The following is a 25,337-nucleotide window of genomic DNA, read 5'->3' on the forward strand; positions in this document are numbered from 1 at the left end:
ACTATGGGGGAGAAAATTAATACTTACTTTAAACACCCACTATGTGCTGGGTTCTCCATCTTGTGTAGGCCTCCCCATACTGTAAGAACAGAGGGATTTATTTTATTTTATAGATGAGGAAGAACCCAAGACTCTCAACGACTTCACCTAGCCAGTAAGTGCCAGAACCTGTGTCCAAACCTAGATCTTTCTTATTCTAAAACCCATGATTTAGCAGCCATGCCAACCTGAACTTCCTGGATTTACACTTGTAGTTTAATGAAATAAATGCCAAGTTTTAGAAGGGCTTCTTGAGATAGTTTTAGAATTGACTTTTTGTTTCATAGAAAAGGTAGTGAATGAGGAATATCTTCACATCCCGGTCATCTGCTCCACAGAATATCAGAACCCGAAAGAATCTTAAAGACCACATAGCTCAGTGCTCTTATTCTTCTGTTTTCATATAGAATAACATGGTGGCTTTAGTTAATAAAACTCTGCCCTGAATCTCAAGTCATTCATTTATCCATTCATTCTGAAAATATTTATGAGGACCTACTGTGTGTTAGACACTAGGTATACAGTAGTGAATAAGATAGACATCATCGCTGTTCTCATGGTACAACCTAATAGAGATAATAGACATTAATCAGTAAGCACACCCATAAATGTATAATTATATACTGACCCATAAATTATTTATGAATATTATTATTTATAAATGCTCAAGAGGCGTTACTGTATATTGTGCTAAGTACCCTAAAGGAGAACTTTAAAAAGAATTTGAAGTAGACATGGAGATGGAGAAGACTTTTTAGGACAACAAGCTTGAGATGAAATCTCTAGGAACTAAGGAATGGCAAGAAGAGCATTTCGGGCAGAGAGAATACCACTTTCTGTAATCAAGGAACTAAACAAAGGTTAAAACAAGTGACAGAATGTGAGGGAAGAGGTGAGAGGAAAGTGATGAGACTGGAGAAATGTGGGCAGGGACCAGATGATGCTGAGTCTTGCAGGATGCATTAGGATTCTTTCTCCTAAGAGGAGTGGAAAGCCACTTAAGACTTTGGTTTGCTTTTGTTTATGTGTTTTCTTGAGGGTAAGGGTATGAATAACTAAAAATTCAGAATTGAACTTCGAAATGATCACTCTAGGCCTGCAGTATGATAAATGGATTAAAGTTAGTAGGTGCAAGGAAAGTTGCAACTTTCCAGGTAAAACTTGATAGCTTGGACTCAGGTGGTGCCGGAAATGTTGAGAAGTGAGTGGATTTAAGAGATGCTTATGGACTTGCTGATGGTTTGAATATGAGAGAGAAAGGTGCCCAAGTTGAGTTTTAGTTGTCCATTAGAAGGTTGACGCTGCCACTAGATGAAGATTTGGTTTGTAGCAAAAAGAAGAATATATGAGGTGTTTATGTATTCATTAAGAAATATAGTAAGCCCATTACATGTTAACACAGATAGCATATTTTTTGAAAAATGACTACCTTTTCCTCTAAAAAATTAGTGAAAACATGTCATCGTTTTAGCAAATCACTTTAATGTCTGGCCTAACAGAAGCTAGATTCTCGTAGCTGCTTCTGCTTTCAATTTGAAGCATATGAAGAAAATCCAGCCTCACACAGATGTGTAGTTGGAAAAGGAAGAAGTATTTTAATAGCCTTTTCAAAGCATTGTGGATATTCTTTGATACTGCACCAAAACACAGAGGTTTTTTTTCTTTTTTTTTTTTTTTCCTCAAAGGTTAATTATAATCTGAAAACATATCAATGAGCTTTTTTTTCCTCAATGACATTAAAATCTATTGGTCTTGAATTCTGAATGGATCACTTGCACATCATGATTCAGTAAATCATATGTTGGTCATTTGGAAGAACTCACATGCACTAATATCACCACAGCAGACTTTAAGTATTTGGAAACTGTCAAGTTCATGGTGGCATTTACAAGTTTTCTAAAAGTCTGACTCTGGTTTTTGCTAGAAAGCTTGAAGTTTATCATGAGTCACAAGTAGTTGTTTTCCTTAACTTTAGAGGCTCAAGTTGTTTCATTTTCAAGAAAATGTCTTCCAAATAGTCAAGTATAGATAATCGTAGTTTATTAGTCATTCTTTCAAGTTAAAAATAGTGCTCCATGAAAGCAGTGGCTTTGTTCTGTTTGCATCTCCCACAATCTCACAAGTGCTTTTCTTGAGACAACTGTTGTACTTCACTATGCATCTGAAATTCTTTATGTGTACTGCCCATTTCACCACGAATAATTTTCTTAAGTATATTCCAGAGTTGATATTTAATAAAAAATGTTTACTGCTATGTCAAGAATATTCTTAAGTGAAACTGGCTTTTTTGTTTTCCCCCTGCAAGTTCATGGCAGTGAGGAATACAGTGACTACTAGTTCAGTGTTCCAGGGACCTCCTCACTCCCGCCCAGGGCTGCATAGAATACACTTTGAAGACAACACTTTGAGAACCACAGGCAGAGACAGAACCAAGAATATCAAAATTCACGTATCATCCTAGGTACTGAAGGTCATGTGGAACTCCCTGTCAACGTCTTTTACATTGACACATGTGCCTTAGTCTTTTGGCATCCTCAGTTGTAGTTGTTACCAAGATCTAGTTCTTACCTAGCATATGGCTTCTTCTTAATACGCTATCCTCTCACCTTAATTTTTATTCCCATGCCTTGATCCATGAAACCCTATTATAGAATATTGAGTTAGGAGTTTAACAGACATTTCTACTTCCCCATTCCTCAACCCGCCCCCTCCCCCTTTCTGTTATATACTTCTTCATACTTACAAGTCTCTTGAATAAAACAGTTATGGTTCACAAGGAAGATGTTCAGTGTAGAAGATTATATTCCATTTCCAAAATTAATTTGAATTTTCAGTGATAATCTGTAAACTAGTGGTGTCCAATAGAACTTTTCACAGTAATGGAAATGTTCTGTATCTGCACTGCTGATTATGGTAACTGCTAACCATGTATGTCTAGGGCACTTGAAATGTGGCTGATGCAACTGAGGGACTTAATTTTTAATATTCATTTAAATAGCCATATATGACTAGTAGCTACCATATTAGAGAGCACAAGTTTAGAGCATTATGTGTACAGGGCACACTAAGTTAATATAAAATTATGCTTCTGAGTCAAAAATAGAAACTCTATAAAAAACAGAAACTCTAAAAACCAAAATCTGTATTATAAACTGCTGTAGCTCTTTCCTTTTGAAAAGTACTTCTTTAGGAGACCTCAGTTAAGAATTTTGAGGTTGGTTTTGTCCTTTTGCATAGCTGTAATATCATTTCACTTCTCATGAAATCCTGTACATTTCTGCTACTTGTAGTTCAGCACCATGGGTGAGGGCAAGGGATTAAGGAAGAGTGAGAAGGAATCAGTGTGGAACTCTGCGTCTGCAGAGATTTTAGTTCAAAAAACCTTGTTCCCTAAAGCTTTATTATCTACTTCTTACTTAAAAGGAAAACAAAAAACTCCCTTCTACTCCACAGTTACCGACCACATTGCTCTGCTAAAAAAGAACGCTATAGCGAGGGCTCCATAGGTGATGGCTTGTCCCATTATCAACAGGGCAGGTGAGGATTAAATGAAATAATGTGTGTCAGGCTCAGTTCTTAGACATCCCCAAACTGCATCTGTATCCTAGAGGGAGAAGTGAGCCCAGAAACCACATGCAGCCCCTCGGAATCCTGAGAACAGACAAGCCATCCAGCTCTGTCTCTACGTCTAGCCATTCCCGGCAGTTGATCAATTTCAGACTCTTCTGTGTCCCCTCCTCCCAGGTGTGCGTTTCACTGTTAGCCCCCTCCCTCGTAAGTCCCCTTGGGAATCTTGGCTCCAGTGTAAATAAATGCCTCTACAACTTCATCCTCTTTCACGCCCTTTTTTCCTCTGCTGTCTTTACATAAATTTGACTCTTTGGCTTTCAAGGACACTACTTTCTCTAGATTTCCTGATTTGTTCATGTTTTCACTAAAAAGTTATTAAGTAACCTTTACATTCCATGAGTACATTAAAAAAGAGAAAAAAAGAAAACGGAGCAAAAGAGAAAAACTCAGCTCCCCCAAATTACGATAACTGAAGGCAATGAAAGAGAATGGTGGTTAAAAATCCAGGGTGTGGAATCAGACAGCCTCGGTCCCAATCTTGACTCCAGTGCCTGCTAGCTTTGTGACCTTGAATAGCAATAGCACTCTTCCCTAAGGTGCGAGGTTTGAATGAGATAATCTACATATGACCGTTACCATGGTTTCCAGTAGATATCTAACATTTACTGAGATACCGAGTTGTGGGAGTGTTTTTACTGCTACTTCTATTATTACTACCACTACATTTTCTTCCAGCTACTATTACTGTTCTGTTACTACAATTATGATCAGTATCCCTTTCTTAAGGACCTCTAATTTTTGTTATCAGGATAAATAAACACCTACAGTATATGAATATAACTGCTTTAATGGAGACATGTGCAAAGATATTGAAAGTTTAGACAGGGAAACATCTAAACCTGACAGGGTGAGTTAGACAGGCGCCTGTGCCAGTCTTTCTTTCTGCCTCAACTTCTGCTACTCTAATTGGTGACAATATGTATAATAGTTAAAAGGAACATGAGCTTTGGAATTGAATATACAGGTTTGAATTCCAGCTCTGCTACTTTGTTATGAAATCTCTGGCAAATCACTCAACCTCTCTGAGCCTGTTTCTTCATTTGCAAAATGGGGGTGGTACCTATCTCGAGGGATTCTTTAAAGATTAAACGAGAACACTGCCTGTCTTTCAGTAAAGCTCAATAAATGTTGGGTTCTCCAGTTGAAACTCACATACTTTGAATCCCTTTCACCAGGAAGAGTTCATTCCCTTCAAAGAATCACCTGCTTAGCTTAAGCCCACCAAGAATAATCTCCCCTTCTTAAAGCCAGTTGTGCCATAAAACACAACCTAATTGTAGGGGTGACTATCCCATCATGTTCACAGGTCGTTCCTACATTCAAAAAGAGCAAGTTGTACAAGGGTTTGGATCACTGGGGGTCCTCTTAGAATTCTGCCTACCATCCTGCTCCATGAACTCCTAACCTTGGATCAATCCGTCCAGCTACCCACATCCACTGCTCCTCTGCTGAGCACTGCTGAATAAGATCATACAGAGTGAAGTAAGTCAGAAAGAGGAAAACAAATACCGTATGCTAACACATATATATGGAATATAAAAAAAAAAAGGTCATGAAGAACCTAGGGGCAGGACAGGAATAAAGATGTAGACGTAGAGAATGGACTTGAGGACACAGGGAAGGGGAAGGGGAAGCTGGGATGAAGTGAGACAGTGGCACTGACATATATACACTACCAAATGTAAAATAGATAGCTAGTGGGAAGCAGCTGCATAGCACAGGGAGATCAGCTCTGTGCTTTGTGACCACCTGCAGGGGGTGGGATAGGGAAGGTGCAAAAGAGACACAAGAGGGAAGGGATATGGGGATATAAGTATATGTATAGCTGATTCACTTTGTTATACAGCAGAAACTAACACAACATTGTAAAGCAATCATACTCCAATAAAGATGTTAAAAAAAAATTTAAAATAAAATTTAAAAAAAGATTATATGATTTGTTGCTACACAGATATATAATCTTGAACTTCAGTAGATCTTTCAGCAATGTTTTAGCATGACCTTCCATAACATTTTCTGTGTCCCCCAAAGCTATTCTATGTCTTGTCACCAAGCCCCTGTTATAAGCTGCCCACCTCCCCACTACCCCCAAGAATTTGACCTTTTCTTCAACTTTCCAAAGTTAAGGCTGTTAGTCACAAATTTGGATGAACTTATCCAAATATACCTTCTTTCACTTTCCTTTGTCTTAGTATTAGAGGAAAAGATTTTTCTTCTGTCCAAGGCTGATTCCAGCACCTGTGTCTTTGATTGGAAGGAACATTTTTTTTCTTCCAAAAACTTCTTTCATTATATACTACATTTTTAAACCTCTTTTTTCCATTTTTTTCTGCTCTGTCTCTCTCCCTCTCATACTTTGAAAACCTAACTTGTAGAAAGAGTGGATTATACTATGCCCACTTTACTTCCTCACATCCCACTTCTTCTGTACCCACCTATGACACTATAATCCACATTCTTCCCACACCACTTCCTGGACACTTCTCTGGAAAAGGTCACCAGTACATAGAAATAATAACAAAGGAAGAAAAACAAATTAACTGTCAACTATAGGAGAAACAAAAAGAAAAATTCAGCAGCACAAAGTATTCATGTAGTCATAATATCTGTATTCACAACTGATTAACTAAAAATGGTGTTATAACTGGAAATAGGGGTTTGGGAGTTATAAAAGCTAAATTTACAATAATAGGAAGTCAATTATTAATGTCTAAAATCAATCACAAAATATCAGTATAACCATATTCTGTAGAAATACATCATTAAATACCAAAAGAAAGGGCAGAAAGAGTTGACAGTGGTTTCTCTGAACAGAGCTTAGGGGTCAGGGTAGATGAAACAAACACTTTTTGTTTATTTGTTTTGTTTTAACTGTGTGTATGCATTTGATTTTCTAAAAAATATTTTTCTTTAAAGAAAAATGGTACAATCCATAGCAGAGGGGAAATTTATCAGTCAAGTTGTCAGGGAACTGCAGTAAATAGTTAGTTGCTAGTTGGTGATTAATCCACATGTCATTTACAAATAGCAGTAAGTGTCCATTCCCACAGCAAAAATGGAATCTGACCTGCCAAAGAGTATCACTGTCTATGAGCTTGAGAAATGTTCCAGTAAGAGTATAGACAAAATAAGAACATATTAATACAGAGGCTGTTTATTCCCAGGTTTTAGTACTGCAGAGGAGAATGCATAGAAGTGTTGGAGGGAACCAGGAAATGTGCCCTTTCCACGTGAGCCCTTTGTCCTTTGCGGTATGGTATGCTGAGCACCTTGGGCAAATAACCTAGCATCTGAGCCTCAATCATTCCTGCAGCTGGAACATGAGAATAACCTTGTAAGGTTTTTGTGAGGATGGGAAATAATACATACATATCATGTGTCTAAAGAGTGCTTGGCACACATCCGTACTCAATATGATGATTCATGAAAAAATAGATAGCATTAATAATAATATTAGTATCATTCCCTATGATTGTGGGCTTTTACTGGCTAATTTCCCACAATGTCTCTCTCGATTTCCTCGATGTTTACAGTTAGTTTTTAAGCAGAATACTGGCCAGATGACTGGGCACACAGCTAATGATAACTCCTGTTGAAAAGGTATCACCAGATAGACTATTAAAAGTCCAAGTTGCAGCTGGAACAGTGTGGGTGGGCCAAGCAGGGTGAGGCACAGTGCAAGAACGGAACGCTTCAACTGTGCCATGACTTATATATCTCCAGTGTTGTTGTTGAATTTGTTCTCAGCCAGAATCCAGAGTCCCATGGAAGGAATGGGATCAAGGTACCTTCAGCTGATGCTTTAGAATTCACATCAAGGGCTTTGTGTGATTGTTGCTCGGGACAAAGCCAGAGGATATAATATTCTTGTATTTTTAATGTTTTTTAAAACTCCAACAATCAAAAGATCATCATTTGTTGTAATGATGCTGTAATTAAGTTGTGGTAAATGATAGCATTTGTAGAGTTTATAACCAGAATTGATTCATAAAATGAATACAGTCCCAGTAGTTTATGTTAACATAATTAAATGGAAATGTAATTCTAACTGAGTTTGCTTATTAAACTGAAAATTACTGGGTTACGAGCACTCTTACATTTCTGTCAAAATTGGTGTAGGTCTAGAATGACATGAAATATCCAGTAAAATACAGCATATTTTAAGGCTCTGTTGCTGGTGGCGGATACATTTCTTACAGCACATGCAGACTGATCACGTGAGAGCATGTGCTTTTAGTGAGTTTCCTGCTAACTCCTTTTCTCTTTCCTCTGCAGCCATTGGTTTAGCCCTGGGGCTAGGACAGAGCATGGCCAGGTAAGGAACATTCTAATCCAAAAGGAAGTTACTCAGTCTTTCAAATATTTAACTATCTCCCTTCAAGATAGTAGATCAGTTTTATGAGAAAGGATAAAATCCCAGGTTATTTAAAAAGAGTTCATTGTGCCGGTGCTAATACACTGACCACGTGATCCTCAATAAGCATCAGAGTTCTCCCTTACTGCCCCCTTCCTCAGTCACACGTGTCACCTCCATGGAAAGGCTCTAGAATTCACTAGTTTGTAGGACTTCACCATTTACATATGTTTTTCGCAAAGTTAAGGTACCAAAATAGTACATACGCTTGAAAAAATTGCTTTGTATTAAACAAAATCAGCCAGCAAGAGAATATTTTTATTTTTGAAGTTTAGAAGGTGATAATGGTTTCTTACAAGTTTATGTTATATTTCTAAGTGAGTCTTTTTTTTAATTTTTTATTAGTTGCATGGCAGCACAATGATTAGTTGACTTAGCAAGAACTTGACATTCATTTTGGTTAACTTTACATATAAAATAAGTAGTCTATCTTCTTTGTCTGTTGAATGTGTTAGTTCTCTCTCTGCAGTGTGATAAGGTAATTTAGGGCTTAAAAGTTTGATGAGTTTTAAAGCATATATGTTTTAGGCTTTGCATCCTTGTTAAGCCTTTTTTTTTTTTCATTGTGGATTATAAGAGTTATTTTTTAAGTGGGTCAATAGTATGATATGTAAGAAATACCTTTAAATATATGCGAATGAAAAGCCTCAAATCCCCAGGGATCATTTCTTCTGAGGGGTAGGTAGGTAGGTAGGTAGGTCGGTAAAGAGGAGATTGTGCTTAGTAATGGTAATTGGTAACATTATTTTATGTATTGGTGATGTCTTATTTCTTAAGCTGGGCAGCAGGTCCAGAGTTGGTTGCACATACCACGGTTCCCTTTTCTTATAAAAGGAAAGTGCCAAATACTTCATTATAAGCTATACTATATTTCTTAACACACATGAATCTAATTAAAGAAAAATATGTGAATTCAGTTTAATGATTTTTTGTAAACTTGGCCTTTTTCCATGAGAGCCATTTGCACTTTAAATATATTTCTCATGTTAATAATAGAATATATACCATTATTTCTAAAGTTTTGGAAATTAACTAGGCTACGTTGAACCTGTAGTGTCTTTGTTCAGAATGTAAAACTTAGACTTTCTGCTTTCCCAAATGGTTCATACCCTCTATGTAAAATGATTACAGTGAGATTCTGCTTCTAGTAGTAAGTCGTATCAGGATATAGTTTATCCCCAAATACGATTTTGTAAAGATCATTTTCCACCTTCTAGAATTTGAGAAATACTAAAGTAATGTTATAAATCTGTGCTTTAGATTATAGTGTAACTGGTTGCTTCCAGCCAGACTTTTTTTCGGTAATTAAAAATTAGCAAATAGCTAAGAATATATAGAGAAGAAAGTTGACCAATCTTTTTTTTTTTTTTTTAATTTTTAAATATTTTAGACAAATTTTTGAATCACCCTTTGGCTTAAACTTTGATATACCATTTCAGGTTTTTATCTTGACTAGATAGGTTATTAGTTAATGAACACAGTTGATATTATAACTGTGTTATTTGTAATAGCTATGTTCTATGAGGTTGATAAGAATACTAACGTAGCAAATACTGAAAAATCGCTCCCAGGAAAAATACAAGGTTAGGTTCCTGAGAATCTCTGGTCACAACATTTTCATTAACTAATCAATACATATCCTTATTTGATGTGTGTTTCTGTTTAAAGACACCTTATTTAATATATATTATTGATTCATTAACACTGAACTCATGGCCAGCAGCACTATAACTTATTCCTGAAGGGAGCTTGTCTAATGCACATATTTTCTCTATACAGCCCATCACAACCTTCGTGCACTGGGGAACACTAGACAGCAGTTCAGCACGATACTAGGAGGCTATTTTAAACAATGAAGATAAAAACAAGAAAAAAAATACAAAAAAACATAGCATTGAATGGACCTCGAAAAAGACACTTGTTTACAGTATGAAAGCTGAAACAAGAAGACAGACATCACCTTGTCAGACCTCAGCTGAGAATATGCGCTACAGGGGACTCAAATTTCTGTCACTCTTTGCATGTCTGCCAATGACTGCTAAAGCACCAGAAGTATTGATTTTGGTGTTACAAATAAATTTTAGCAAATAGGTGAATTTGCAAGTACAGAATCCATGAATAACGAGTAACAGTTGCACATATACGTGTGTATACAAATACACATACAAACTACTCATGTTTTGAGGGATAAAAATTTCTTATTCAACTTAAACCTAACTTTAGCACAGTAAACTATTGGCTAAACCTAGGTCCAAGTGATAAAATGCAAGACCATGAAAAGGTATAAAATCCTTCAATATATTGTTGAATGAATGACTATTAGCATGAATGAACACCTTTTATTTTTCCCATACCAACTTACCAACATAAAGAAATGATAATATTAACCCCACTTTTGAAATCCCACCCCTCACTGCTTTCCCCACCTTATGATTCCCCTTTCTGTTCTTTAGTGCAAAGTCCCATTTCCATTTACATCATGCATACTTAGCGTTTCTTTATCACACATTTAGTAAATCACTGTCGTCCATCAGTCGTTATCTCTCAGGTATTCTTTATTTTTACAAAAAGAGGTATTTATATAGACAACATAGCTTTTCCTCTGAGGTGGGTAACATCTGGGGCAGGAAAGCAGTAACTACAGGATGTTGGTAAATGTTTGAGAAAACCACAGACAGGGCACCACGGAGGCCACAAAAGAGAAAAGTGAAAGGTAGCTCGGTAGTAGAAGTAAGGAGACAGAAGCAGCTGCAGGAAGCCTCATTTTGTGTGCGTGTCTTTTTTAATTCTGAGGATTTTCCTCCTTGCATATCTAATGGTGTGATATTTTTGACTGAGTTTACTAGTATCTTAAGGAGCCATAGGTCATTGTTTAGAGATTACTTAGTTCTCCTTTTATGGTGAGGACCCTGTGAAAGGCCAAGTATGGAGAGACTTGAAATTCTTTTGTAGACATTTGAGGAGTCACCTGAAAAGGGGCTGCCAATTGGAAACAGTCTTGAGCTTGAACGCCTTCTGAACATCAGGTGGTAAAGAAAGGATTGCCGTGGAATAAGAATTCCGCTCTTTGCTTTTTCCTCTTGTGCTAGGAACATGACACGTTTAACAATCTTTTTAAAATATCATCAATAGCCACAGAAATTCTCAGCTCCCTTTCTGTCACAGGAGCAACCGTGATCCACTTGGAACATTTCTCTTCCTGGTTTCATTCATTCAGCAGATTTTAAAATCGCATACCTTTGTAAACCTCACGTTGTACTAGGTTTTGTGTTTATGAATGTTCATGTCATTCTTATGTGAGTCATTTTTTAATATACATCTGCAGGTCACTCACTAATAAGGGAATTGTCTCTCCGTTTGGCCTAAGTCCAGCAATCTGAGAGTCAGAAGGTAAGAAGCACTTCGCACCATATTCAGAAGTTCTGTTATTAATCGGAGTTGATGGTGTTGAGTCGGAGCCCTGAAAACTGACCTCACTTGTGACACTGATAGGAGTCCAAGGAAACAAGAGAAGTTAGCAGTAAGAGGGGTGAAGAATCTTTCAAAACCTGAGGAGCTCCTCTTGCTTATCAGAGCAGAGCGCCAGGATTCTTGTGTCTTTTATCATGAATTCCTGATCTGATGGCCCTCCTACCCCCTGCCACCTTTTTTTTTTGTTCTTTGGGGCAGAGCAGACACGTGTTGGGAATCTTTCAAATACAAATGTATGTTTGTTATTCAAATAACACTCTGGATTAATTTTTTCATCTTCGCCCCTTAAAAGATCTGGGTTCCCATATTAACCTGTTAAATTCATGACCCAGAGATCTGAGTCTGTATTTTTCTCTCTGAGCTTGATTTTAAATTTGCAAAGATACACCCAGACTTACAATTTTATTGATAAAATGAGATAATTTTGTGATGACTTTTTAATATAGATGCATTATATTAAATAATTCCAATATTTGTCTCTTTTTATATACAAAGCCGATCAAAACTATAAATTTGAGGAAGAAAAGAAATTCTCATGTGAATCTAATAGAAGGAGTTCTAACCCCAGAGTTCAGCGAAGTTGCTATCTCATTTTAGTTCATCCAGGTGGTGGCCTCTCTGAGAACTATCCAGGCCTAGTAGGTATATCCTAGTATTTATTTTGGTCATTATAGTTGCATTTTTTTAAAACTAAACTGTAGAATTCTTTTCTTATTTCAGAACATATGTTTGGGATTTTTTGAGCTCTTTGTTTAAACTTTTTTAACACAAATATCAGGAACAGTGTTCACATATCCGTCTTATCTAACAATTAGAAAATTTAGTTAACCAGTACTATTAATTGAAGGTGGAGGTAGAGATTTTATCATGTCACCTCTAGCTATCTGTGTCACAAATGTTGGTTTGTATATGTTTTTTTACAAAGGCACTAGAATTAGAAATGCCAAAGTAATTAATTTTTTTTTCCAGAAGCAATTTAACTTTCATGGTACGAAGTGTTTCTACATTGAAACACTTTCAGATTAATGGACTTAAAGATAAATTGTTGCTATTTTCTATAAGTAGTAATAATTAGGTATGGCTTCAGCTACATATCAGATACTAGATCTCATTCCCTATTTCTTTATCTCATTCATTCATTCATTCATTCATTCAACAAATATTTATTGAACACTAAAAATGTTCCAGACACTGTGCTGGACCTTGGAGATGCAGGCAGATTGAATAACTAAAACAAAGGGCCAAAGGTGAGCAAGAATATGGTACATGCTCCAAACTGAAAAGTTCAGAATGGCTGGGATATATCATTTAGAAATAAGGAGCTTAGGTTGGGGGGTAGGAGGAAGCATAATAAATTATGAGTTTAGAAATATAATCAAATTATGAAGGGCCATGAGAGCCTTGTACAAGATTTGGGGGCTTATCTGAAGAGAATAATGTAATCAGATCTAGCTTTAGAATTATTGGCTGCAGTGTGGAGAATGGATTAAATGGGAGTGAGGCTGGAGGCAGGGAGGCCTTTGGAGAGGCTGTTGTAGGTGAGGGAAAGTGACGGCCTGGACTGGGATGTTGGTAGTGGGGATGGAAAGAAGCAGATATTTAAGAGAAATATAAAGTAGTCCTATTTAGTTAAGACATTCCTGAAATAATGATCTAACAATGTTCTTTGTGATCTAATTAAGTTATTTTCCTTCTCAAGGATGGCCAAATGTGGCTAGTAATTGACTCTAAATGATGTCATTAAATAGTTCAAAGCAGTTATTTCATTAGAAGTTGCTGATACTGGTCAGACGATAACCACTGACAACCAGGCTCATTAATTATAATTGTAGCATTTGAACCATTTACTCGGCACTTTTTATATTCTGGTCATAGTGCTAAGTGTTTGACATGATTTATCTTATTTAACACTCACAGCACCCTTACAGGTAGATATTATTGTTATCTCAATTTTCCAGGTGGAAACTGGGACTTAGAGACGTTACACAGCTTATAAATGGTAGACCTGTTTTTGAAACCTACTGACTTGTTAGTTACTGGTATAGCTGGGATTCGAACCCAGATCTTTACTGCACTATTACTTCTAAGATTTCTATTTTTATTAAGGTTAATTTCTAATATGCTGTACAACTTCTTATTAGCCCAGTCTTGCATATAATCACATTTCTGCATAAATAAGATAAGCTCCGGTTCAGTGTACACACAGCAAAAAGTATTGACTACTTGGTTTTTTTTCTTTCCAATTAGTTAGGGTAAAGCAAGTGTGAAGGGAAGTGTATGGTGAGGCATTTTGAGGAGGCAGTCAAATCTATATTTTTTTCTAATTGTATACTTCCAAGCCAATAATTTCTTTGAAAAAGAATGTTTCAAATGTTTCTTTACCATGTTAGGCCAGTAAATACAGAGAAAGTAAGATTAGATCTTTTATGTCGTCGTAGGTGACAAAGCCTCGAAAAATTCGTAGCTGAATGCACTGGTAGAAGCATTGGTAAGAGAGGTTGCATTACTTTAACCAGGACCACTCCGGAGAACCCGAATTAGAACTGAGTCCTAGACCTCCAGCTCTAGGCTGTATCTTAAGTGACTATAAGAGCAGTGTAAGCTGTCAGGCAAGCACTGGCAACTCTTAGCAACATTTTTATAAGTGTGTCAGTGGCATCTCTAGCAAAAGTAGTTGTCTTCATTTTAAGAAAAACCAGTAAAAAAAAAAAAGAAAAAAAAGTAATGCAAGTGAACAAATAGTGTCCCTCTGAATGAGAAGAATACTTTTCTACTTACAAAATAATATAATGGAAATATTTTTGTTTCTACAACTTTGTTTTAACACTTTGGACAGCATCAGCTTCTGAGAGATAACCGAGCTGAAAGAGGACACAAGAAGAACTGTTCTGTGAAAACAGCCAGCAGGTAAGCAATTTAAAATCACTTTTTATTCTGATCATTATATCATGTGATTTTTTTTTCCATACCAATATGAATATGGTGAGTTATAGTTGGGATGCCTTTGGCTCTAAAGTGCCAACTGAAAATATTTTACATATTGTTTATTAGAATCTATTTCAGGTTTACTAGTAATGAATAGAAAGATACCGTTCTATTTGTATTTTTTAAAGCTGATGAAAAATAAAGAGTGCATTTTTTTTAACATCTTTATTGGAGTATAATTGCTTTACAATGGTGTGTTAGTTTCTGCTGTATAATAATTATTTTATTTTTTAATTATAAAAAGATAGAATTAATCTTTTCCCCAAAACTTAAATGGTACTTAGGCTTTATGAGAGAGCAACATGTATATTTATCTCTAATAATATATAAATAAGTATATAGAAAATACACTCTTTTTTAAAAGTGCTTCTATATTCTTACTCATTTTATATTGCTGAGTCGATGTTATATTTTTTTCTTTAATAAAAAAAATTTGCCCCAGTTTATTGTTTTAGACAGCGTATTTCCAAATTTTGCATGTGGTGTTTCTGAAGACTTCATTTTTACTAGGTGAAAATGGCTATCGGAATATTGATCAGAACTACTGCCCTGTGATTTACACTTGCTCAATTTTTAACAAGATAACCGACCTCGGCAGTTACCGTTGTATCTCCTGGCCTCCCGTAGTTAGTGTGCTAGCCATTGTGTTTAACACCCCCAAGCAAGCAATGTAGCTTCCAAGTACCATGTTGTACAGACTAACCCCAACTGAGAACCCACTAGGTATCTGCAGAAGCTAACATAAATCCTATCTAGCATGTCTAATTTAGACAATCAAAAATTGTCAAACATAATAAGTTGACCGTCAGTGATAGTCAACATAAAACTAATATAGTTACCCCTAAGGATGTCAGATCCTGAAATTATAAAGTATGGATTATATAAATTTTATACAGGTTATAAATAATTACGAATGACACGTTTATAGAAATAAAATAAGCAGGCAACAGATCGCTATTAGAATTGTTCAAGCAGAATTGAATCAAAAGCATATAATTGTTAAAAATGAGAAGTGTGATTGTGAAATGGAGGTACAGCTGAAGAAGTAGGCTAGAATACAGCATAAAAATACAAGGAGATGGAAAAATGAAAGAGTGGTTAAGAGACACAGGAAAGATCTAAGATATATTTAAGCTTAGAGGCTTTGATGGAGGGTATAGAAAGGCTGAAAAAAAGCATGATGCTGAAGAGATGTTGGCTAAGAATTCCCTAAATGGGTGAAAGTTATAAATCTATAGATACAGGTACAGAAAGCACAGTGAATACCAACTAGAATAAATAGAAAGAAATCCATACCTAGTAGTACACTGTAGTACACCAAAAACAAAGAGAAGATCTTAAAAGAATCCAGAGATAAAGGATGAATTACTACAAAGGAATGACAGCTGTATCTCATCAGATTTCTGAGTACTGACAGTGAAACCAGAAAACAGTGGGCAAGTCTTCAGAGTACTGGGTGAAAATACATTGTCAGCATAGAACTATGTGCCTAGAAAAACATCTTTCATATATTTAGATGAAGTAAAAACAGTTTAAGATTTTCAAAAACTAAGAAAGTTTACTGCCAACAGACCTTTGCTAGAAGACTTTTTAAAGCATGTATTTCAAGAAAAGGATCTCCCCAGGAAAGTCTAAGATGAAAAAATGAATACTAAGCCAATAAACTGTTAAAGATTTCAGTAAGTTTAAACAACCATTGTTTATATAAGTTGAGAGTTATAATATGTAATTCATAGGACTTTTCAAAAGACAATCTAAGATAGTGGAAAATAACAGCATGTTAAATTGGCAGTGTTGATGATTACAGTTCAAGTCCAATCTAAGGTCCTTGAATTGTTTGGGGTGTTTACTTCATTGGTCAGTGAAGAGATTGATACTTGATAAGACTGTATTAAGTATTCATGGTAAAATATCAAAAATAACTACTACGTATGTAAATTCCAAGCCAGTTGGCGGGCATGGGGTTGAATGGAATAAAATAAATAAAATATTACCTCAAAAAATCCATTTAAAAAGTCAATAAAGGGGGGGGCTTCCCTGGTGGCGCAGTGGTTGAGAATCCGCCTGCCAATGCAGGGAACACGGGTTCGAGCCCTGGTCTGGGAAGATCCCACATGCCGCGGAGCAACTAGGCCCGTGAGCCACAACTGCTGAGCCTGCGCGTCTGGAGCCTGTGCTCCGCAACGGGAGAGGCCGCGACAGTGAGAGGCCCGCGCACCGCGATGAAGGGTGGCCCCCGCTCGCCGCAACTAGAGAAAGTCCTCGCACAGAAACTAAGACCCAACACAGCCAAAAATAAATAAATAAATAAATAAATAAATTTATTTATTTATTTATTTATTTTAAAAAAAAGTCAATAAAGGGGGAAAAAAAGCATAGATAAAATGGGACACAGAAAAAAAAAGTTAGATAATTGAATCAAATCCATGTATCAGTCATTACAATAAATATTTATGGATTAAATTTGTCAGTTCAAAGCAAAACTAAGCAGATTTAGTTTTTCTTTTAAAATCCAACTGTATGTTCTTTATAAGAGACATACCTGAAATAATGACAAAGAAAGGTGTAAAACTAAAGGATGGAGCAGCATATATCAGATATACTATAAAAGAGAGCTCTCATACCAGACAAACTGACTTAAGAACAAAAGCCTTAACAAGCTTAAGAAACTCATAATTTAATGATAAAAGATTCAACTTACCAAAAGGTTAATAATTTTATTATTGTGTACATTCATTAAAATAACCTCAGAAAAATATATAAAGCAAATATTAATAGCAGTGAATGGAGAAACTCACTAATCCACTATCATGGTGCTCCCACTTCAATACAGCATTCATATTATTGATAGTTTAAGCCATCAGAAAATTTGCACAACAGAAAATTAACAAACTTAATATTATATAAACCTTTTCACCCAAACTATCAACAAAAGCACATTCTTCTCAAAGACACATGTAATATTTACCAAAATTGACCACTTACCAGGCCAAAGCTACTATCAACAAATTTTAATGAATATGTATCATAAAGATCACATCCTTTAACTTGAATGTGATTAAGAGAAATCATTGACAAAAATAATTTTTTTAAAGTTTGGAGTTAAAAATACATTTTAAAATAACTCGTGTCCAGAAAATCATAGTGATAATATCTAAACTTGTGGGTTGCAGTTAGATGGTAATTAAGAAAACTTTACTACTTCAAAGTTGTATATTAGAAATTTGGTCCCAGTTGCTGTTGCAGTCAAGATTCTGAACTACAAGATTACTGATTCTAAACTATAAGATGACAGCTTCTCTCCTCCAGGATCAACCCAGGAGGAATTTAGAAGAGAAAATAAGCAGAAAACTACAAGAAGTCCCCAGTATTAAGGGAAGGGGTGTGCTATTTTGAACTTGTGCTTGTAAGATGGGGGCACACAGGTGTGCTTGTGTGCTTTGACCTGAAGCAAGAGGCAATTCAGCCTGGGTAAGGGAGAATGAGATGTGAGGAGAACCTTTGGACTTCTTTTCTATACTAGCTTGTCATTGGCCATGGCCTTGGGACAAATGACATCTGCCCCTTACAGAAAGGCTCAGATCTCTGGTCCAAGTGTTTTTAAGGATAAAGTCAGGGCAGCTCACAGTGCTGTATTTGTGAGGAGCTGGGAAAGCTTGATGGGACTAGATGACAAATTATCTGGTCTTCACTCTGCCCCCTACAAACCAGAGCTGGAGGATTACAGTTCTCATTTTCCTGAGAGTGAGGAAAGGGAGCGTTTTTCTGACAGAGGAGTTATTTTATAGAGAGGGGTGTGATGATTGTGGTTTTCTGGTGCCAAGGCCTCTATACTCTTAAGTCAGGTTCATTCACCTCCAATTGCTGAACTGCTTTGGACAGACAGAGAAGACTGGCCTTTCCCCATAGCATTGCCTGGTAGAATCAGATAATAAGACATTTGAGGAGAACAGCCTTTTCAAAAAAAAAAAAAAAAAAAAAAAAATATATATATATATATATATATATATATATATATATATATATATATATATATAGGACTTCCCTGGTGGCGTACTGGTTAAGAATCCACCTGCCAATGCAGGGGACACGGGTTCAATCCCTGGTCCAGGAAGATCCCACATGCTGTGGAGCAACTACCCACGGGCCACGACTCCTGAGCCCGCGTGCCACAACTACTGAAGCCCACACGCCTAGAGCCCGTGCTCCACAACAAGAGAAGCCACCACAGTGAGAAGCCCACGCACCACAATGAAGAGTAGCCCCCGCTTGCTGCAACTAGAGAAAGCCCGCGCGCAGCAACGAAGACCCAACACAGCCATAAATAAATAATTTACTTTAAAAAATATATATATATTGGATTACAGACTCCAACAGAAGCAGAAATGTTAGAACAAACAAGCCAAAAGAATTTGATTAACATAATAAGTATTAACTAAAAGAAGTACAGGAAGATAATAACAATATAAAGCAAGAAACACAATACAACACATAATTAAGAAACAAATATTTAAGTCTTTTTCAGTTTTTCTCAGTGGTGTTTTTTTCATTGTATAGGTCTTACACATATTTTATCAGATGTATCCCTAAGAATTTCACCATATTTTTTGGTGTATGAAAATGTTGCTGAGAGAAATTAAAGATCTGTGTAACTGGAGAGATATACCTTGTTCGTGGATCAGGAGACTCAATATTCTTAGGATGTCAGTTCTCCCAAAATTTAGCTCCAGATTCAGTACAATCCAAACAAAAATCCCATGAGACTATTTTGTAGAAATTGACAAACAAATGCTAAAATTCGTATGAAAATGCAAAGGACTTAAATAGCCAAACTTTAACACTACCTGATTTCAGGACTTAATTTCAAAGCTGTAGTAATCAAGAAAGTGTGGTATTGGTGCAAAGATAGAAAAATAGATGAAAGAAATATACCCACATATATACAGACAACTGATTTTTGACAAAGTATAAAGGTACCTCAGTGGAAAAAAAATAGTATTTTCAACAAATGGTAGTGGAACAACTGAATATCCATTTGCAAAAAAAAAAAAAAAATTAACTCATCTATACTTCATACCATACAGCAAAGTAATTTATAGTGACCAGAAGCAGATCAGCTGTTGCATGGGCATGGGATGAGGGCCAGGGAGGTACTGGAGGGAAGGATTACAAAGAGGCATTAAGAAACAGTTGGGGTGATGGGTATCTGCATTATCTTGATTATGGTGATAGTTTCACACGTGTATACATATGTGAAAACTTATGAAATTATACACTTGAAAAGTAGTGAGGGAATTCCCTGGCCGTCCAGTGGTTAGGACTCCAAGCTTCCACTGCAGGGGGCATGGGTTCAATCCCTGGTCGGGGAACTAAGATCCCACATGCCGCGTGGTGCAACCAAAAAAAACCAAAAAAAAGCGGTACATTTTGCTTATGCCAACTACACCTCAATAAAGATATATTTATTTTTTCTTTTTTTTTTAAAGTAAACTCTTAAGTGGCTTTCTACTTCATTCCAAGTAAAAGCCAAAGTCTTTATCTTGCCCAACAAGGCCATATGTGTTCTGACCCTGCCCTTCTTTGTTTCCTCCTTGACCTCATCTTCTCCCACTTGAACTACGTTATTCACCTACTCCAGGTACAGTGGTTACTTTCCTGTTTCTCCAACATACCAACCCCACTCATGTCAGAAGTCTGTGCTCAATGTAAGAAAGGCCCACTCTCCACCAGCTCTGCTTTTTGTGTCTTCCTTCTTGTCTCTATTACCCCTTATTGTCTCTATTACCTTTAAGCTTCATGAGGGCAAAATCTTTGCTTTACTCACTGGTGTATCCCCAGTACCAAAAACAATGCCTATTACATAGGAAATATTTGCTGCATAAAATATTTGTCAAATGAGTTTGCCATTGATTCTGTGGCAGTACAGTGCACTGACTGAGTCCTTATCTTGGCCTCTGTGTACAGCCTCTGCGGTTAGGGTGCCTGACTTCTGATCCCAGTTTCACCACTTACTAGCTGGGTGACCCTGAGCAAAATACATAACCTCTCTGTCCCTCAGTTTACTTATCCGTGAAATAAAGAAAATAGTTGTACTTATCTAATAACATTGTTATAAGGAATGTATGAGTGCATGCCTATAAAGCACTTAAAATGTAAGAGTTCTTACGGTAGCTGTTATGAAAAGTCTGGTATTGTTATTTCCATCTGGTGCTTCCTAAGCACTTGTTAAGTTTTATTTTTTGTCCTATTTTTCTCGTACATAATTTAGAATGTCAAATCATTCTATAAGACATAACAAAGTACAGCAGGCCCCAGCCTTATTTTTCCTCATTCTCTAATTTCGCACTCCAAAAAAATCCACTTTCAACTCTTAGGTATTTCTTCCAGTATTGACCTAAATTACATGCTTATATTACTATTTCTTGAAGCTTTTAGTTTAGTATTACCTATTGACTTCCTGCTGTGTGCCCTGTACACACACACACACACCACACCCATATCTGCTTTTCTTCCCCTCTTTCTTCCTAATGGTTATATCATAATATTCAGACCAAGTAAATATTTATTGTTTGCATTAGTATGATCATACATGTAGATATTATTTATAGATGTATAACTTGTGTGTTGCTGTAGAGCTATGTCTTATTTTTCATTTGCTTTGTTTTCTATGTGCCTAGCCCAGTTCATCAACCACGTCTACACAGAAGTGTAACTCCCCTCAATTCTCTGCCTCGGTGGCATCCTTCTTGGAGCTCCCCATTTTTCAGGTCTATTCTGGACTCTTTGCTGTCTGGACCAGCTGCACATCTGCTGTCCTAGGATCTCTCTTCACTTCTCATCCTGGGGGTTTCCTCATCTCTCTCCTATGTGGAATTTCCTTTTCCCTGGATCCCATGCCATTATTTTTCCTGAGCTTTCTGAGAAAGAGAACAGGTGTGGTTACATTTGTGAGACTCTGCATCTCTGAAAATGTCTTTATTCTAGTCTCACATTGATTGATTTAGCTGGGAATTGAATTCTACTTTGGAAACCATTTTGCCTCAGGATTTTGAAGACATTTCTCCAATAATTTCCAGTGGTTGCCATTTCCTCTGTTCTCCTGTTATTTGGATGTTGGAGCACCGTCAAATGATCCTCCAGTTTTGTTTTGTTTTTTTAACTTTTCTATATTGTTGTCTTCAAAGATTTCTGGGCAGTTTTATTAATGGTTATGTCCCAAATGTTTTGTGGATTTAAAAAATTCTCTAATACATTGCATTTCCAAGAGCTCACCTTGTTTCTTTCAACATTCCTTTTCTACATCCTCTTTATCCTGTTTGGTGGATGTGGTGTATTTTCTTGTCTCTCTGAGGGTATCAGTTGTGTTAGGCATGAGGCAACCTGTAAAGGTGAAATAAACACAAGGAAAGACTCAAGCTTAAATTTCGTTACAACATTGAGTGCAGGATGAAAATTCTTCATCTTCTTCATTTGTGTGCATTTTTCTGTGTTCCTCCCTTGAAGCCATTTTCTTCCTTAGTATTTTTAATATTGGCTTGACTTTCCTTACCCCTTTTGGATATAAGTGACTGCACTTCCCTTTTTCAACTTGTAGAAAAATACAAAGGTTAGAGAAGAGAACTGTAATTCATTGAATCAATCAATTTTAGGACCATTTACTCCCAAAATATACCAGGCAGATAAGAAAAGGTAAGTGCACAAGTGGTCTGCTGTTAATGACTCAAAGCTGAGATTTTGAAGTGCAAGAGTACAGCACACTCTTAAGGTGGGCGTTCCTCACTGAAGTTCTGAATGAATAAAGGGCACTGCAGTTATGGCTTTAACCTCTGGAAGGTAGTACGTCTTACCCTCGGCTCCCTGGGGGAATTTTCAAGATCTCCATAGAAGGGTTTTAGGGACGTATTTACCAATGCCACTGACTGTAGTGCAGTTTGGCAGTTTTCTGGGTGTCCAATTTATGGCATTTCTCCTTTTTTTGCCACATTTACTTTAATGTTCATCTAGGCTCTTTAAATCAATGATGGGTGCAGGAGAATTGTCTCTTTTCCAACTTTTAGACTGATTTATGTCTTACAGTACCAAGGAGGTAACAACCTGAAGTTCTCCTTTAAACACATAACCCGCTTTAATAATTTCAGTCAATTCCCTCAGGAAGTTCTCATCAATAACGGACTTTGTTTTTCAAGGTTTCCTATACTTCCGCCTCCTGAAAGGGCATCGTTCCTTTGGATTTCCTACCTTGCTTCTCATTCTGCAAACATCTCCTCCCAAGCTTCGTTTACCATCAACAGTGCTCGTTGTCACATGCCATTCCATCATATGCAGATAGTTATTCCTGAAATGTTAATGCGTTGTATTTGTTCATATGTTTATTCTAAACATAATTAACATTCTCAGACTTTTATGATATGATACTTCGTGGGTCCTATAATCAAACTTTTGACTGATTTAAAAAGGTAAAAAAGAAAGCCTTTAAAAAAAAAGGTAAAAAAAAGATAGGTATAATGTAAACTAATTTAAACAAATACTGATTATTATCAGAGGTATAATTTGATCTAATTGGTCCTAGTGATACTGGTCTTATACATCTTTCTTTTGGTTTGTTGCTTCATTTTTATTCTCTGTGGGGAGCCCATATCATAGACTAGGTGTGTCAGATATTGAGTGGTGTGAACATTTTTCATCAAGACACTATCCTCACATATTCATTTGATGTGTTCTCCCAAGATTTTACATTGCGGTGGTGCTTGAAGTTACCTGTTTCCTGTCTTACATTCCTGTGTTGTTTATATCTTATTGGTTATTCCCATCTGATAATTCTTTTTGATTAGTCTGCGGGGTTTTATTTTCCAATCATTCTTCCGTTTCTTCAGTGTTCTCTGTCCATTTTCCTATTATGAAGTTTCTTCTTAGTTTTACTGTGTACTATCTCTCCCCTAATATAAAATGCATGTCTAGAGTTTGTTCGTGCCATTCTCTCATTTTTACATACCTTTAAACCTTTGAAAGCATAAATAAACTCAGGAAAACACAAAGGTCTTTCAATATATAAATGCATGAAAGCATGTACATTTGTTATTTTTAAAAACCACTATGTATTATCTGTCACTGTCAATATTTAATAATTAACAGGCATGGTTTTTGAGTGATCGTTGCATGCAATAGATTATTAGCCAAAGTGGAACATACATACACACACACACACACACACACACACACACACTCAACTAAACATTGAGACAATGCACCTAAGTGTTTTATAGAAATACTAGTGACATCTAGAGTTATTCTTTAACCTGTATCTTTCTCTTAAATTCCAGACTTGCTATTCAAACCCTTTAATTTTTATTTCAGTATTCAGATTTTATACTTCTCAAAATTAGAAAAATCTTTTTCTCTCCCTTCACCTCATTTAAAATTACAATTAAATAATTTCACATTGTTTCCCATATGATAACCTTTGATTAGTACCAGAAAGTTCAATATAGCCTTCCCAATTGAAAGTCAGTAAAGCATGCATGAAACAATGCCTGACACTGAGTGATGTACTGTTCTTGAAAAGATCTTGCTTTTTTAAACACATTTTTATGTTAAAGATTAGTCTTTATCATTCTAAGAATCCATACAAAAAGATTGATAGTAGATCATGTCAGATCTGGCATCTTCCTTTTTTTTTTAATTTGCCCTGCTTCCTTACTTACATGATTTTTGCCATTTACATTACTCTTGTGAAGCACCAAGGCTAAATTATCTGGCAGTCTGATATGTAATTTGCAATCAAGTAAAAACATTTTATTGCCAATATTATTAAATTTGACTTACTATTTTAAAATGTCTTTCAGAAACATATGTTTGTTAATTCACTTTTACTTAGTTCTTACAAGCATTACATTTTTCATCTACTAGTGTCAAATGACTTGAAAATCCCTGAGTGCTGTGTGCTCTAATTTCTTGAGTGATCAATTAATAAATAATAAGGAGGGAAAAATAAACTTTTTTTTCCTTTGCTGTCACTTTCTTGCCTGATTAGTAGTAAAAAGAATCTTCTAAAATGAAAAAAATGGCAATAGATTTAATCAGAGAATCAAAACAAATCCCATCACATTCACATACACACACACACACACACACATTCATGTCAACCTTCTTCCATCAGGTTAGAGAGAACATTCCTATTTACATTAATACAGAGCATATTTGTTTTCACGTGACGATACAAGTCACTGTATTTTGTTGCAGATGTAACAGATAGAATTACAGCTGTTCTTTATTTGATCTTCTAAAGATCCAAAGATGTTCAAGAATTCAGTTTGCTCAGTCTTCCCCATAGTGTCATCTGTTATTTGGAAAGGAGACCTAATTTGCAACAGATACAAAACTATTTGTCATTTTGCGAGTTTGCCAAAAATAAATGAAACTATTAATTACTACATTTTTGAGCAGCTGTTAATAAATTGGGATAACTGTTCATTAGAGTACTGGTTAATGACATGGACTATATTTGGCTAGTGTTGCTTTTCACAGAAATGTATCAACAAAATTAAGTGTATCAGCAAAAGTAAGTGATGCTTTATTTTAATTATTTAAAATGAGACTTACTTATCCTACATTAGTAAAGATTTAATTTAAAACAAATTCTCTTTTGTCATGTTAAAACTAATGGTTCAACACCATATTTTAAAGCAAGCTATATCACTCAACATTTTATATTCTGTGTACTTTATATTCCAAAATAATGGCTTGAAACTGCTTTTAAAATACTAATTTTCAAAATAAAATTTCTAGCCCTTTATTATTT

At 36.0% G+C, this 25,337-nt stretch overlaps 1 protein-coding gene across 6 annotated transcripts in view; it reads left to right on the forward strand.

The window, feature by feature from the left end:
• The window catches only part of GPATCH2 (G-patch domain containing 2), a 169,716-nt gene that overhangs the window by 106,229 nt on the left and 38,150 nt on the right, over positions 1 to 25,337 (forward strand). For all 6 annotated transcript variants that reach the window (XM_036865843.1, XM_036865869.1, XM_036865879.1 and 3 more), the window contains 2 exons: positions 7,945 to 7,984; positions 14,391 to 14,461. In XM_036865843.1, the coding sequence (XP_036721738.1) occupies positions 7,945 to 7,984; positions 14,391 to 14,461 (111 nt within the window). The remainder of the gene's footprint in view (positions 1 to 7,944; positions 7,985 to 14,390; positions 14,462 to 25,337) is intronic.

This window comes from Balaenoptera musculus, chromosome 1, assembly GCF_009873245.2.
Source record: "Balaenoptera musculus isolate JJ_BM4_2016_0621 chromosome 1, mBalMus1.pri.v3, whole genome shotgun sequence".
NCBI lineage: Eukaryota > Metazoa > Chordata > Mammalia > Artiodactyla > Balaenopteridae > Balaenoptera > Balaenoptera musculus.